This window comes from Trachemys scripta, chromosome 14 (genome assembly GCF_013100865.1).
Source record: "Trachemys scripta elegans isolate TJP31775 chromosome 14, CAS_Tse_1.0, whole genome shotgun sequence".
Lineage (NCBI taxonomy): Eukaryota > Metazoa > Chordata > Testudines > Emydidae > Trachemys > Trachemys scripta.
The window spans coordinates 33,544,694-33,558,270 of record NC_048311.1 but is presented as its reverse complement, the minus strand read 5'-3'; the positions used below and the strand labels follow the sequence as shown (position 1 = coordinate 33,558,270).

The 13,577-nt window shown below is 52.5% G+C and overlaps 1 protein-coding gene across 4 annotated transcripts; it reads right to left on the bottom strand.

Annotated features, from left to right (window-relative positions):
• Positions 1–5,818: 5,818 nt before the first annotated feature.
• Positions 5,819–12,091, bottom strand: CBX4 (chromobox 4). 4 transcript variants are annotated; one of them, XM_034789800.1, is made up of 5 exons: positions 11,926–12,091; positions 11,770–11,813; positions 10,870–11,111; positions 9,070–9,136; positions 5,819–8,089 (listed from the first exon to the last, which is right to left on the bottom strand). In XM_034789800.1, exons 1-5 carry the CDS (start codon positions 12,083–12,085, stop codon positions 6,761–6,763), a joined length of 1,842 nt encoding a protein of 613 aa, XP_034645691.1. In that variant the 5' UTR covers positions 12,086–12,091; the 3' UTR covers positions 5,819–6,760. The 4 variants fall into 4 exon arrangements, with proteins under 4 accessions (XP_034645691.1, XP_034645695.1, XP_034645694.1 ...); XM_034789804.1 differs by having other exon boundaries at positions 10,870–10,935; positions 11,926–12,086; XM_034789803.1 differs by lacking the exons at positions 11,770–11,813; positions 11,926–12,091 and having other exon boundaries at positions 10,870–11,763.
• Between the last annotated feature and the right edge of the window lie 1,486 nt (positions 12,092–13,577).

Below are 13,577 nucleotides of genomic sequence, written 5' to 3'. Positions count from 1 at the left end.
AATTCAAGTTACAATGTAGTTTGGCTGCTGCTGTGTATGGGGCCACATTTGCTTCTGGAGGAACTCCTGAGCGCCTGACACATTACAAACTGCAGGTCCTGAAAATATACTACTCTTCCCCTCTGCATCATCCAGGAACATGTTACTTCCTCCTCGGCTGCTCCGAATAGCAAGGGAAGAGTTGAAGCTGATGTACCACATGCCAGTTAAGGGAGGAGAGAGTCCTAGTTCCCCAGATCAAGCAGCCAATCCCCTATCTGAAAGTGGCAGCATTGGACAAAAAAGGCTTCTATGTTCTGCCCATGATTTCCCCTTGGGAACTCTGCCACTCCCCTGCTGGGTCACAAAGCATTTTACAACCCATCCACCCCCATCTCCTACTGCAGAGTCTAGATTGCTTTCTCTCTCCCCTACTAGTTTAATGCCTAGCCTCCCCCAACACTCTTGAGGTTTTTTCCTTACTCTGCATATATGACACGTCTCTAATATTTGCCCAAAGGATCCCAACTCAATCTACAAACTTACACTAATATACAAACTCTGTATAGGGATCACTTCATCTGTTACTCAAATGCGGCCACCTCTGGAAAGGGACATGGCAGGTTTTCAACAGAAACAGCAATAGTGCGTAACAGTTTAAAACAGGAAGTGTACCAAATCCTCTTAAAACTATAGAGGGTTGATTTAGCCAGGGATAAAGTAAATACCAGAGACAGAATTTGGCCATGGGAGCAAGATAAGTACTGCAGGCATCTAAGACTAATATGTTCTCAAGGAGGTGGGCAGGGGGAATTGAAAACCAGGGCCAGGAAGTGGATTTACAATTCGTCCCTTCTCCAGACAGCGAAAATCCATTCAGCTGCACAAGTCACTGGTGGTGCATACATTATAAACATAACAATAGACCTTTTAAAAAGACCTAATGTATCTAGACAAATTGTCCTTTAAAATAAACAGGCAATGCTGGCTGTCAAAAAAATTCTACCAACCAACCAACCCACCCTTCACCTGTATATCTAACATAAGTCACTTTTTCTGAAGGCAAATAGAACAGTAACACTAGATCCTGTCCAATATCCCATTTGAGGTTCAGTCTGGTGTGCCAGTGACCACCTCTCTCAATTAAACACCTCAGTAATAGATACAGAGGTTTGAAGCACTTCATATAGCAAGACACGGATATAAATAAGTAATTCACATGCTAAGCAAATAATTTCTTTCCTAGCCACTTGGCATAAAGTAAGTGGAGTGTGCACTGCCTAGTTAGAAGATGTGCATCACACCTTTCACTGCACAGGAAGCTGCAGGAGTTACTTTAATAGTTGGACTGTGTTTAATGTAAGAAGTATCTGGCTCTGTGGTTTCCGGGAAATGGTGCCTCAAACAACCACAGCTACTTTGTCAAAAAGACAACAACATTTTGGGTGCTTCTGTCTCAAGGCACTGCACTAAGAGCACAGAGTGCTCCAGGCTCTGAAAGAGCCTTAAATAAGATGCAATTTAGTTTTTAAAAGTCAATAATTGCTTCAGCTAGTTGTATAACTGAACCACCAATAATTTTAAGATTAAAACAGGATCTCAAAAGATTCCTCGAGAAGCAGGAAGCTGTCAGCTTGTGCTTGCTGGAGTGGCTCTTAAAACTTTCCAGACGACTGTACCCCTTTCAAGAGTCTGATTTGTCTTGTGTATCCCAAGTTTCACCTCAATTAAAAATCAGACACAAAAATACAAAAAAAGTGTCAATGCATTATTACTGACAAATCACCTTTTCCTTTTTACCATATAATTACAATAGTTCTATTCCAATGGATTTAGTTTTAGGGCTGTCAATTAATTGCAGTTAACTCACGCGATTAATTTGAGTTAATCGCACCATTAAACAATAAAATACCAATAGAAAATTATTAAATATTTTGGATGCTTTTCTACATTTTCAAATATATTGATTTCTATTACAACACAGAATAGACAGTGTACAGTGCTCACTTTATATTATTTTAATTACAAATATTTGCACTGTAACAATTATAAAAAATAGTATTTTTCAATTCACCTCATACATGTACTGTGGTGCAATCTCTTTATTGTGCAAGTGTAATTTACAAATGTAGATTTTTTTTGTTACCTAACTGCACTCAAAAACAAAACAATGTAAAACTTTAGAGCCTACAAGTCCACTCAGTCCTACTTCTTGTTCAGCCAATCGCTAAGATAAACAAGTTTGTTTACATTTTACGAGAGATCCTGCTGCCTGCTTCTTATTTGAAGGGACATATGAATTTTTAGCGCATCTGGCATGTAAATATCTTGCGATGCCAGCTACAACCGTGCCTTGCGAACACCTGTTCTCACTTTCAGGTGACATTGTAACAAGCAGCACTGGGCAACATTACGTCCTGCAAATTGCAACCAAACTTGTTTGCCTGAGCTTGATTCACTGAAGTAGGATTGAGTGGACTTGTAGACTGAAGTTTTACATTGTTTTATTTTTGAATGGTTATTTTTTTGGACATAATTCTACATTTGTAAGTTCAACTTTCATAATAAAGAGACTACACTACAGTATTTGTATTAGGTGACCTGAAAAATACTATTTCTTGGTTTTTACAGTGCAAATATTTGTAATAAAAAAATATAAAGTGAGCACTGTATACACGTTGTATTGTGTTGTAATTGAAATCAATATATTTGAAAATGTAGAAAACATCCACAAATATTGAAATAAATGGTATTCTTATTGTTTAATCACATGATTAATTGCCATTATTTTTTTTAATTGCTTGACAGACCTATTTATTTTATACTTACATTTCAGTCTATAGAGCAGTATAAACAAATCATGGTCTGTATGAAATTTTAGTTTGTACTGACTTTGCTAGTGCTTTTTATGTAGCCTGTTGGAAAACTAGGCAAATATCTAGATGAGTTGATGCACCCCCTGGAAGACCTCTGCGTACACTCAAGGGCATGCGTACCCCTGGTTGAGAGCCACTGCTTTAGGGGACAATGTTTGAAGAAGAGGCTACAGCCTTAGTAATTTCAAAAAGGGCATCCCATTTGTCAGGAATCTGGTTGTTTGCATTAAACCAGGGGTTCTCAACCTTCATTGCAATGTGACCTTCTGACAACAAAAATTACTTCATGACCCCAGGAGGAGGGACCGAAGCCAGAGCCCTGCCACCCTGGGTGGGATAATCAAAGCCTGAGCTCCACCACCCTGGGTGGGAGGGCCAAAGCCAAAGCCCAAGGGCTTCAGCCCCAGGCAGGGGGCCTGTAACCTGAGCCCCGCTGCCCAGGGCTAAACCCCTCAGGCTTCAGCTTCCACCCCAGTGGTGGGGCTCAGGCTTCAGCCCCGGACCCCAGAAAGTCTAAGCCAGCCCTGGTGACCCCATTAGAACAGGGTCATGACCCACTTTGGGGTCCCAACCCACAGTTTGAGAACCGCTGCATTAAACCAAAAGGTAAATGAACACATTTGTATTTTCTGCACAAGCTTTGCTAACAGAAAACGCCTGCCTTCAGCCCCCAAGAGCCTCCAGCCTCACTCGTGCATTAGTCGGCAAAGCAGCACTTCCTCTTGCCCAGGTCACATTCTGCAGCCCTTGAGGTGTGCTGCTACTTGCATACCAATTTTTGTTTGTGAAAAAGTTATTTTTGCAGACAAGCATTAGCTCACTTTATAAGTGAAATAGGTTCTTTTCTAACTGTGAGCGCTGCCAACTGCCTGGGGCTCGGCCAGGCAAACTTCCTACCAAACCACCCCTAATGAAAGTTTTACAGGCCAAATTGGTTCCCAAATTATATCTGTGCAACCCCAGTGGCTTCAGAGTCTACCCTCTGACACCTGTGCAACCCCCACTGCCTTTCCTGGCGGAGCAGCTGTAACCAACTGCAATTTAAACAATTCTGTTGCTTTCTAAGATTGACTAGAACCCTGTTAGATCAGAGGAGTCAGTACAGTAATGGGAGAAAATCATCTTTGATGCTGAAAAACGCAGGCAGCCGGACATTTGAGTGAGATGTGGTGCTTTTCCCCCTCCTCCTTTACATAGTGACTTCGCAAAGCCAGCCCCACTGAGCATGTGAACCTCCAGAATGCTGCATGCCTAGAGGGACAACAGGCTGCGGTCATGTGTCCTTTATCTCATGCAGGAGTAGAGGCCCAGCTATACTTGGAAACTTACAGAAATAGCCATTCTGAAATAGTTATTTCCCTGTAAAACCCTGTGCGGATGCTTTTATTCCAGAATAATTGTTCCTTTCAAAGAGGATTAAGCTCAAATCTGAAAAAGGTTCTTCATTCCAGAAGAACCCCCACCCAGGGGTTATATCCAACAACCATTCTGCTGTAACTATTCTAGAATAGCTATTTTGTTAATTTCTAGTTAAATAGCATCTCAGAGGGAAATTCCAGCATTATTCAGAAGGATATTAATGGCTGGGATTTAAAAAATAGTTTGCCAATCAGTATTTGCTCTTATTTCCTAGAGTCTATAAATTGTGGATATCTCGGAGGATGGGTAACTGAAAATAAAGAACCTTTCTCCTCTAAGATAACAGGCCCAAGTCAGTCCAGATCAGTAGTGGCAAGAAGCAGTTACACTCCATCAGCTGGTCTTGATACAGAAAACTTCAACCTCAGTACCCTTCCTGCTAATCTCAGCAGAGAGATCACCATGCTGATTGAATCACCTCTGTCCCTCCAGGTAAAAACTAAAGAACATTGATCAAGTGTAGTTTATGGAAGCTTTGAGTTAGCTCTCATGTAACTTAGGTGCATTTTATGCAATCAACCAAAAGGTCTGCTATTGCCAGGCTCTAGGCACATGCACATATAAATCAAACTAAAATGACAATTTCATCTACAAAATCTCCCCCAAAACAGCTGAAGCAATGAAAGCCTAAGTGGATATAGAGGATATCAACAGGGTGCTTTTTACAAGCACAAAATTCAAAGGAAAAATGGTTAGATTATTTCTAATACTTCTAAATAGATTTTATGACTATTAGTGGCTGGTGGAACGGAAGCTTTACCTGCTCCATGGACTGGTGATATATTGCAATTACATCAAGTGTCAAAATATTTTCAAAATCATGGTGGTGTAAGCTTTTTAAAGTGTTACCACTTTGCAATACTCGGTAGAATCCAGTGACTGTAAAGTGAGTTCAAAACCTTTGCAAACTTAGTTTAACTTTTTAGATCCACACTATTTGGGCAATTCTGCCTAATGAAGTGACAGAACGTAGGTTACAGCATCCAATCGTGATCTGCATTTACAGACATCATTTGACAGTTACAAGAGGAGGTTGGCTGAGCCATCTTATAGGATCCTGGTTTTCAGAAGCAGTGGATCACCTGCCTTCTCAAAAACAAGGCCCCTGCAAGGGGCCTTAATTTGGGCACCCACCATCACTATTTGCTTTTGAAAATGGAGGCCCGTAGTTTTAAAGAGCTGGGAAAAGCAAGGGGGCCGTCTGCATGCGTAGGGGTTACACGAAGCACAGGCAGAAGGCTGGCATGGAGGGAAGACAATTTCCATTGCCTTAGTGCTGTTTTGTTTTCTCAACAGATCAAGAAAACAAAAGTAGGAGCTTATTGTACATCTTAGGCAACAAGTACTCTCAACTCTACCTTCTTACTAGAAGAAATATCCCACATGGCTTCAATCTCGCCTAGATATTTAAGAAAACTCTACCTCAGTTCTTGCTTTAAATTGACAATACCTGTTTGGGGAAACCCAGTCATGTAAATTCACACCCACAGAGATCTTTTCAGTACTGTGTATAAGCAGTAACAAATGCACTCCAACTTCTAGTAGTTTTTATAAAGGTTTATAGTCCTTTGCAATGATTGCATGATACATTTTCTTCCCCCACAATACAGTCCTTAAACCAGGAAGTGCCACTGGCAGCTTAGGCCCCACCTTCTAACAGCTGGTCTTTGCAATCAGATCTATGCTAGCTGCAGAACATCAAATGCACTTTCAACATCTCCATTTAATATTTACATTCAAGCAATTAATAATAGGAAGCTTATAGTTTAGACATTTCTAGTAGCAGCAGTTTCTATAATAGCTTGTTTAGCTTTAGATAATGAACTTATTTTTTTCACATAGAAACAACACATGTACAGTATCAAAAAATATATACCAGGGAATGGTCCTGCAGCTCATGAAGACAGGTCAAAGGAATGAGACTAACAAATGCTGAATGGTTAAAAAGAACAGAAAATATTTGTTTGATATAGTTTATAAGGGGATCTAGGGACTCCATAAATCTAGGATTTATATTTCATTATATAAATACCTACAAATAAATATATTAGCATGGCCAGAGAGGGACCAGCTTTCAGCTCAAACAATACATTTCAATAACACCACGTACAAACGGGGGCAAGAATCACTCGACAAGTTAGCACTGTTAAAATATAATACTATGTAACTCTGAGTAACTGGCCGGCCCCATCCTCGTGTGTCCTGATACCTGCAAGTCCTGGGCACGCCCTGGGACTGCAGCGATGGAGCAGCAGTAGAGGATACCCCCAGCATAGCAGGGGTAGAGTCACTGTGTCCCACCCACCCCTCCTCTTGGGCAGGGAGGCATCTGGTGGGATCCTCCCTGCATGAGTGCTGCAGTCACCGTGGTGGGGAGGGGAGGGAGATGGGTGTCAGGGCAGTGACAATACCTTAGAGGGGGTCGAGGGGCAGGCAGCTCCAGGATAGTGTCAGGTCCCTCCCCAGGGGGAGCAGCCTCTGCCCCTTCACACTGTCACATACTCCTTGAAGGTCACGGTCAGGCAGTTCGCGGTCACATCCGTGATAATTATATTTCCAAAGAAGGGCTTGAACTCCTGCAGGGGCTCTGCCTCTCCCTCCCCGTCCGCCTCCTGCTGCTGCGGCTCTACTGCCGGCTTCTCCGTCAGCACCTGCGCCACCTCTGGCTTCACCTGCGCCACAGCCAGCTCACCCTCACCCCGGGGCTTGACACAGCGCAAGTCTATGGGCTCGTCCAGGTCCGAATCCAGCAGGATGACCTCTGGCTGGGAGGTGGCTGGAAGAGGGTGCTCGGGCCTCTCTGGTGCTTGGGGGCTCAGGCAGGTGGGGGCGCTGATGCTCCGTGAGGTGAGGCGCTTCTTGCCTGGCTCCCTCTCCTCATGTGGCTCAGAGAGGCAGCGCTTCCTGGAGCCCGGGCTGGAGAGATTCAGTCCCATGGGGGCAGGGCTGTGCTCCCGGCTGGGATCCAGGGACCAGGGCACAAGGTTGGGCTTGGTGGTGAGCTGCAGGGGCTGCTCAGAGGGAGGAGGTGCTTCCTTGGCAGGGGGAATCTTTCTGGGGCTCCTTCCGAGCTCTGTGAGGGGTTGGCCCCCCTCAAGTCCAGCTTTGCTCTTGTGGTCAGTGCCGGCCACCCTCTCCTCCCCATGCTTTCGCCAGGCCTCCTGCTTTTCCTCCCCGCCCTTCCTGGGAGTCCTCTCCTCAGTGGTCCGCTTCCTGGGCGGTTCCCCAGACTTGATCTTCACGGCCTGCATGCCATTCTCCATGTACTTGCTCATGACGATCACAATGCGCCCGTTCTTGTTCTTATTCTTAACAATCTTCATTTTGCCCCCAATGCCGTTGCTGGTCACGCCATCACGGGAAGGCGGCCCAGTGCCACTAGACAGGTTCTTCTCTGCTCCATTCTTGCCCTCTGTAGCCAGGTTCTTGACGGGGCTCAGCAGGCTCTTGGCTGGGCTGTGAGCCCATTTGTCTGGATGGGTGACCAAGGGGCTTTTGCTGTGGTCCAAGCAGGCCTGGCTCTGTGGCTCCTTGCTGCTGGGCTGGTAGTGGGGCTCGTACATCTTGGGGTCAGGCTGGTAGTGGTGGTGCTTCTTGCTGTTCAGCTGGTAGTAATACTTCCCTTTGCTGTGTGGCTGGTGCTTCATGCTGCTCTCCTTCCCATTGGGCTGGTACTGGTGGTGCTTCTTGCTGTTGAGTTCGTATTGATGCTGCTGGCTCTTGCCGGAAGAGTTCAGCTCGAGCTTCGGCCTGTTGTCCACAGCAGGGTCCTGTAGCCCAGTGAGGACATTGGAGCGCCGTGCGAACGAAGGGAGCTGCAACACAAAGTCAGCAAGTTTAGCAAGAGCCCGTCAAGGGGCTGCTTCAGACAAGAGATCAGCACTTCTGCAGGAGTCCATGCCACAAGCTCATGCACACCCAGTAAAACGGAGCTGTCACAGCAGCTGGCAGGAAGGGACACTCTAGGCCTGAACATAAAAAGCGGTGGCCTGTTCCTGACCTAGAGGCTCCATGTTGTTTGAGATTAATTAGAGGCAGTAAAGTACCCTTCAATCAGTTGTCCCTATTAGGCAAGGGTAAATCGTAGGTGAAATACACCCAAGGAAAGAGTACAGATTGCTAAGGAGAGGAGCAGCTAAAAATGCAAACAGCGTCATCACAGCTTAAGAAAGCACCATGTGTACAGCCACCTTCTTCTTGCCAAAGCAAGTCTTCAGCAAGGCTTGGCACCGCATGTTACTGCCACCTTCCGTCACATGGGGCAGAAGCTAAGTTTATAACCAGAGACAGATACATACAAATACAATGACGAGATGGGGAATGAGATCTGCCAGGAAAGAAATACCCAGGAACTCCCCTGCAAGGTAGCCACCAGGAAGTGTATTCCTGCAGCAATGGGCTCCTTCCTTCTCTTCACGGTTTCTGGGGCCTGTCCCAATTTATGCTCATTGTTACACTGAGATATTGTGCATGTTTGATTGAATGATGAAGTCAGATTTGGGATTGGGGGAGTGGTTGGTTGTGGAGAGGAGTGGGAGGGGCTTCATCTGGCATTTAAAATTAACAAGGGATTTGTATGTACACACTGATCCTGAGCATGATGAAACCAGATGAAATTCTCCTCCCTGGAGATGGGAGGAAACAAGGGAGTTTATATTAAAAACAAAACGAAGTGGCTTTAATCAGTCTATTTGGAAAGATCGCCATTTAGAGATTGCATTTACTTTCCGGAGTGTGAATTTTCCTAAAAATGGCTTTCCTTAGGAAAAAAACCATTGTGGCTCATTGAATTCACCTGAACTACCAGCGGCTTCGGTTTTGGTCCTCGTTTGCGGTATCCCATCAGCTGCTCCTGCCGCTCCCTGCAGGAACATAAAAATCAATCGCGATGCAATTACTTTCCTACAGCACGCTGGAGAATTGGGGGGGGGGGGTCGTTAATTCTCGGTACACATCACTTAGATAGAGGCACATTACAATAAAGAACAGGGGCCAACAGTGTGTAAAGCAAAGACGCGAGCTGCTGAGGCTCGTAGGGGAACTTTTCCGCGAGCCAGCAGGACTGGTTTGTCCTGGGAATCGCCAGCGAGCTGCCCCGTCTCCCTCCCGCACACACTAAAGACCTCCCCGAAAAAACCAACCAGCCACAGCAAATCCCTCGCTGCGGTTCCACAGCCAAGCGCAGATCACACAAAAAGCAACCGGGATTTCCAGAGGATGCTGGAGCCCAGCTGCCCTCACGCCGTGACAACGGCATCGTATGCAATAGCGGGCCACGAACTCGAGCGCTGGGCAGAGGCAGGGAGCCGGAGCCCCCCGGCGCAGCAGGCGGGACCCTGGGCCGGGAGGCCGGGCGAGCTGTGCGCGGCATGTGCCGCCCGGGACCCGCGCGGCGGCGGCGGCGAGGCTAATGATCTCATTAGGATTCACAGGACGAGCCCCGCCAGCCGTCACTCAGAATCGCTGCCTTAAAGGCCAATGTCTCCGCGGGGGGAGGGGCCGCTGGGGCTGAACCAGCCAATTGCAGGGGGGGGGAGGCCGGGGCCCGTCCCCCGTAGCGCGCCGGGCTCCGCGGGGCCTGGCCGGATCCTGGGCAGTGCCAGCATCGCTCGCTGCCTGCCCGGACGGGGGCCTCAAGGTGACTAGCCCCCCCGACCCGCGCGCCGGGCCAAGTGGGAGCGGGCCCTGGGCACTGCCCCGCTAGCCAGCAGCCGGGGAAGGGCCGGGAGCGGCTCGCCCGCCCGCGGCTGCAGGGCTGCAGTCAGCGCATCTGCTCCGCGCCAGTGCGCCCGGCGGTGCCTGGGTCGCGGAGCCGTGAACTCCCTCGGCAGCGCCTAGCACTCGGCCGGGCAGGACGCGCCCAGGCGGGGTCGCTCCGGAGCCGGGGAGAGACGCGTCCCCGGCGCTAGCCGCCTGCCTGCCACGGGCTCGAGTCTACAGTTTGCGCCAAAACACCGCAGGAAATAATGCGCCAAACGCGAGCGGGGAGCAGCAGCGCCGCCGCCTCCACGCGGGGGCGTCCAGTCCCCCCAGGCAGGCAGGCGAGCGAGCGGGGGGGCTGCAGGGACAGGCTGGGGCCGTTAGCCGAGGGTCATGCACCCTGCACCCAGCTGCTCTCCGGGCAGGCGGGCCTGCAGCTCGCGAGCTTGTCCCTTGGAAGGTGCAATCTCCGTCCCGGACAAGGCCGGTTTTCCCATCGCCCCGCTACTGCACACGCGACACCCCCTGCCCTGTCCCCGCAGCCGAAATGCCCGGAGCCCGCCCGCCAACCTGCGGCCCCGAAGGGGTTAAGTGAAGTTCCGTGACGCATTCACAATTGCACAATGCCAGCTCGCTGCGAGCTGCGCTCCGGCTCGGCTCTGCAAGGGGGCCGGGGCCGCCAGTGCCCAGCTCGGCGCAGGGCATTCCGCCTGCAAGGCCCGGCTCCCGCGCCACCCGGGCTGCCTTAGTCCTCCCCCACTAAACCCAGGCCAGGCAGTGGCCCCACTGCCACCCGCCCCTTCCCTCCCCGCGAGCTCCAGCAGCGCCGCCTGGGTTCTGCGCCTGCCTCTCTCCCCCGCTGCAGGCCGGGTCCGCGCAGGAGCGCAGCGCTCACCTGTTCTGGAACGCGATCAGCAGCCTGGGGTCCAGGATGTTTTCCTCCGGTTCCCACGTGTTATATCTTGCAAGGGGGAGAAGAAGCTCCATTGAGCAACAGACCGGGTTCCCCCCCCCCCAAGGGAGACGGGGGGTGGGGTCTCCCCTCGCCGGAGAGCTGCCAGGGGCCATCTTACAGGTTAGGCACATTGAATCCACGCGCACCTGGACCCACTGCGGAGGGCGCGTTTGGAACTCCAGCTACCCGGAGAGGGGGAGGGGCGGGGGTGTTTATTTAGCGCAGTTGTTATTCCCGAAGAATCCTAAGCATGCCAGGATGCGATCTCCCAAAGCCCCTGTCCGAGCCCCACTGACACCCGTGGTGCTCATCAGGGTCTAAGCAGCAGAGTCCAAACCCCAGAGCCAATGCAAGCCCCTCCCTGCAAGACACTGTCATGCAAACCCCAACTACTCCGCCACCCGCAAACATCTCCTTCTCTTCGGTGCTCGGAGGCAGGGTTTGCCTCCCCCCCCCGCCCCGTGGCAGCGCCCCGGTGGCAGCCCCCTGCCTCCTCCTCGGCCAGGATCGGGGGCTTAGGACCGGCGGGGCGTTTTATTTCGTGTTTTAAATTATTTCCCCCCGGCTCGGTTCTGCAATATGGAGCCTGGCTCCCGAGGAGGGAAAGGGGGAAGGAGCCATTTTCTGCTGCACATCAGTCACCGTCTGCCTCTCTCTCCCTCCCCTTGCTTCTGCCGGGCTCCCCGGTCCCCTCTGGCCTCTCCCCAGCCTCTTTTGGAGCATGCATTGGCGGTGGCATTTCCCGGCGCAGAAAGCATCGGGGTGGGGGGGGGCTCTCTGCAGCTCGGGCTGGGCCGGGGATCCTGCGCCCGCAGCCCCGCTCCCCGCCTGGGTACTTACTTGGGGGACCAGCCTCTCCATTTCACCAGGTACTCGACTCTGCCCTGGGGGGGAGGGAAAAGGGAAGGCGTCAGCTGCAGCCCCGCTGCCTCGGCGGAGCCCCGACCTCCCTCCCGCACCCCCCGACTCCCGCTTGCAGCCTCCCGCTCGCCTCACCTTGCGGATCCGCTTCTTCTCGATGCTCTCCACGGCGAAGACGTGCTCCCCCACCGCGGGCAGCTCCATGCTGGGGAGGGTCCGAGCGCCCGGGCTCGCCGCACTCCGCCTCCTGCGCCCGCAGACACTGAGCTCCAGCCGCCGCTGCACCGCAACTCATGCAAATCCCGGCCGGAGACGTCAGGCGGGCGGGGCCTCCCCGGGCCGGGCTGTCCGTCAAGGGGAGTCGGGGCGCGCGGATTGGCGCAGATCTGCCGGGGGGCGCGAGGGGGAGGGGACTGAGAAAGGGGCGGGGTCAGGGGATGGGGGGGGGGAGCTGGGGGCTGTTGCGCTGCGGGCGGAGGCAGCGCTCAGCCAGGGGCCCCGTGTCCCGCCGGCTCAGCGCAGCGCTTCCAGCAGCGGGCAGCAGAGCGACCGGGGGGGCAGGTGTCTGCCCCCCACCTCGTCCGCGGCCAGCGGGGGCTGGGGGGGGGGCGAAAGGGGGCAAACGCGAGGCGAGAAGCAGGTCGGCCTGGAGCCCCCCAGGGAGCAGCGGGGGGGAGGGGGGGATGTTACACTCGGTGCAGAAATAATCCCAGCCCCGGGTTCCGTCCGATCCCGCATTCCCGAGTCCTCCGAAATAGCGGCTCGGGGTCCCCGAGCCCTTGCGCGCGGGCTGCGGGCAGAGCGCTTGGAGATCTGCAGGGCGGCGGGCGCGATGCCGCCTGACCCCCGAGGCGCCGCCGGAGGACGGGTCGGGAGGGAGGGAGATGGAAGAGGAGGGGAGCCCAGGGAGAGCGCAGGGCTAGAGACGTGCAGGAGCCGGGAAGATGGAGGGAAGGACTGATGCGAACGAACGGGCGCTATAGAGAAAGGCGGGAGGAGGAACCAGAAGTGCTGGGGCTAGAAGAGGATGGGCCGGGAGCTAAACCAGGTTGGCTGGGAGGGGATGGAGGGAGGAGGCCCCACGTGGTACCGAGAACCTGACCCGGGGGGGCGGGAATGGAGGGGCTGAGAGAGAAAATAGGACTCCGAGAAATGGAGCCGGGGAGTGAGCCGACGAGAAAGGAGGGGGCAGGATGGAGGCAGAGCGCAGAGGAGGGCGGCGAGCTGTGGAAGTCGAAGGCCCAGGAGCCCTGGCCTCTCCCCTGCGGCGTGCCCGGGATCCCGGGGAGGAAAGGCTTGCCCTGCACAAAAAGGGGGGCTGCTCTTTGGAGGGTTTAATGGTGGCCTCGAAGGGAAGCGATGGACACAGGCCCGCCCGCGGCTGGGGAGCTCCCGTTGCTGTCCGAATCCACCGCGTCCCTATCGAACACATTGCCAGCAGAGCCCGAGGCAGCGTCCGCCGAGCAGGGCTGGCAGAGCCGCGCTCAGCGCCAGCCAGGTGGGCACCACATGCAACCCGCGAAGCTCCTGGCAAGTGCTGAGGGAGCGCAAGCGCCGCCGCCTGTCCACCCGTCAGCCGCCTCGCTGCCCCCACGCCGCGGCATGCAACTGCCTGCTCACCCGGAGACCGGGACCGGGGAGGAGGGGAGCGAGCGGAGCAGGAGGGAATTCCCCAAGCCCCAGGGGCCTGGAGACAACTGAGCGCTGCAGAGGCCCCGCCCGTTTGCACTGGATCCAGGAATCGCTCCAGAGGGGCGAAACGATTTCCCTGGCCAATAATTGAATGC

Bases quoted from the DNA above. Each gene is read 5' to 3' on its own strand.
- CBX4 (XM_034789800.1), bottom strand. From the start codon at position 12,085: ATGAGTTGCGGTGCAGCGGCGGCTGGAGCTCAGTGTCTGCGGGCGCAG. The intron at 11,112-11,769 runs GTAAGTACCCAG...CTCTCCGGGTAG, and splicing joins TGGAGAGGCTGGTCCCCCAA to CTGGAGTTCCAAACGCGCCC. The intron at 9,137-10,869 runs GTGAGCGCTGCG...ATGTTCCTGCAG, and splicing joins CTGATCGCGTTCCAGAACAG to GGAGCGGCAGGAGCAGCTGA.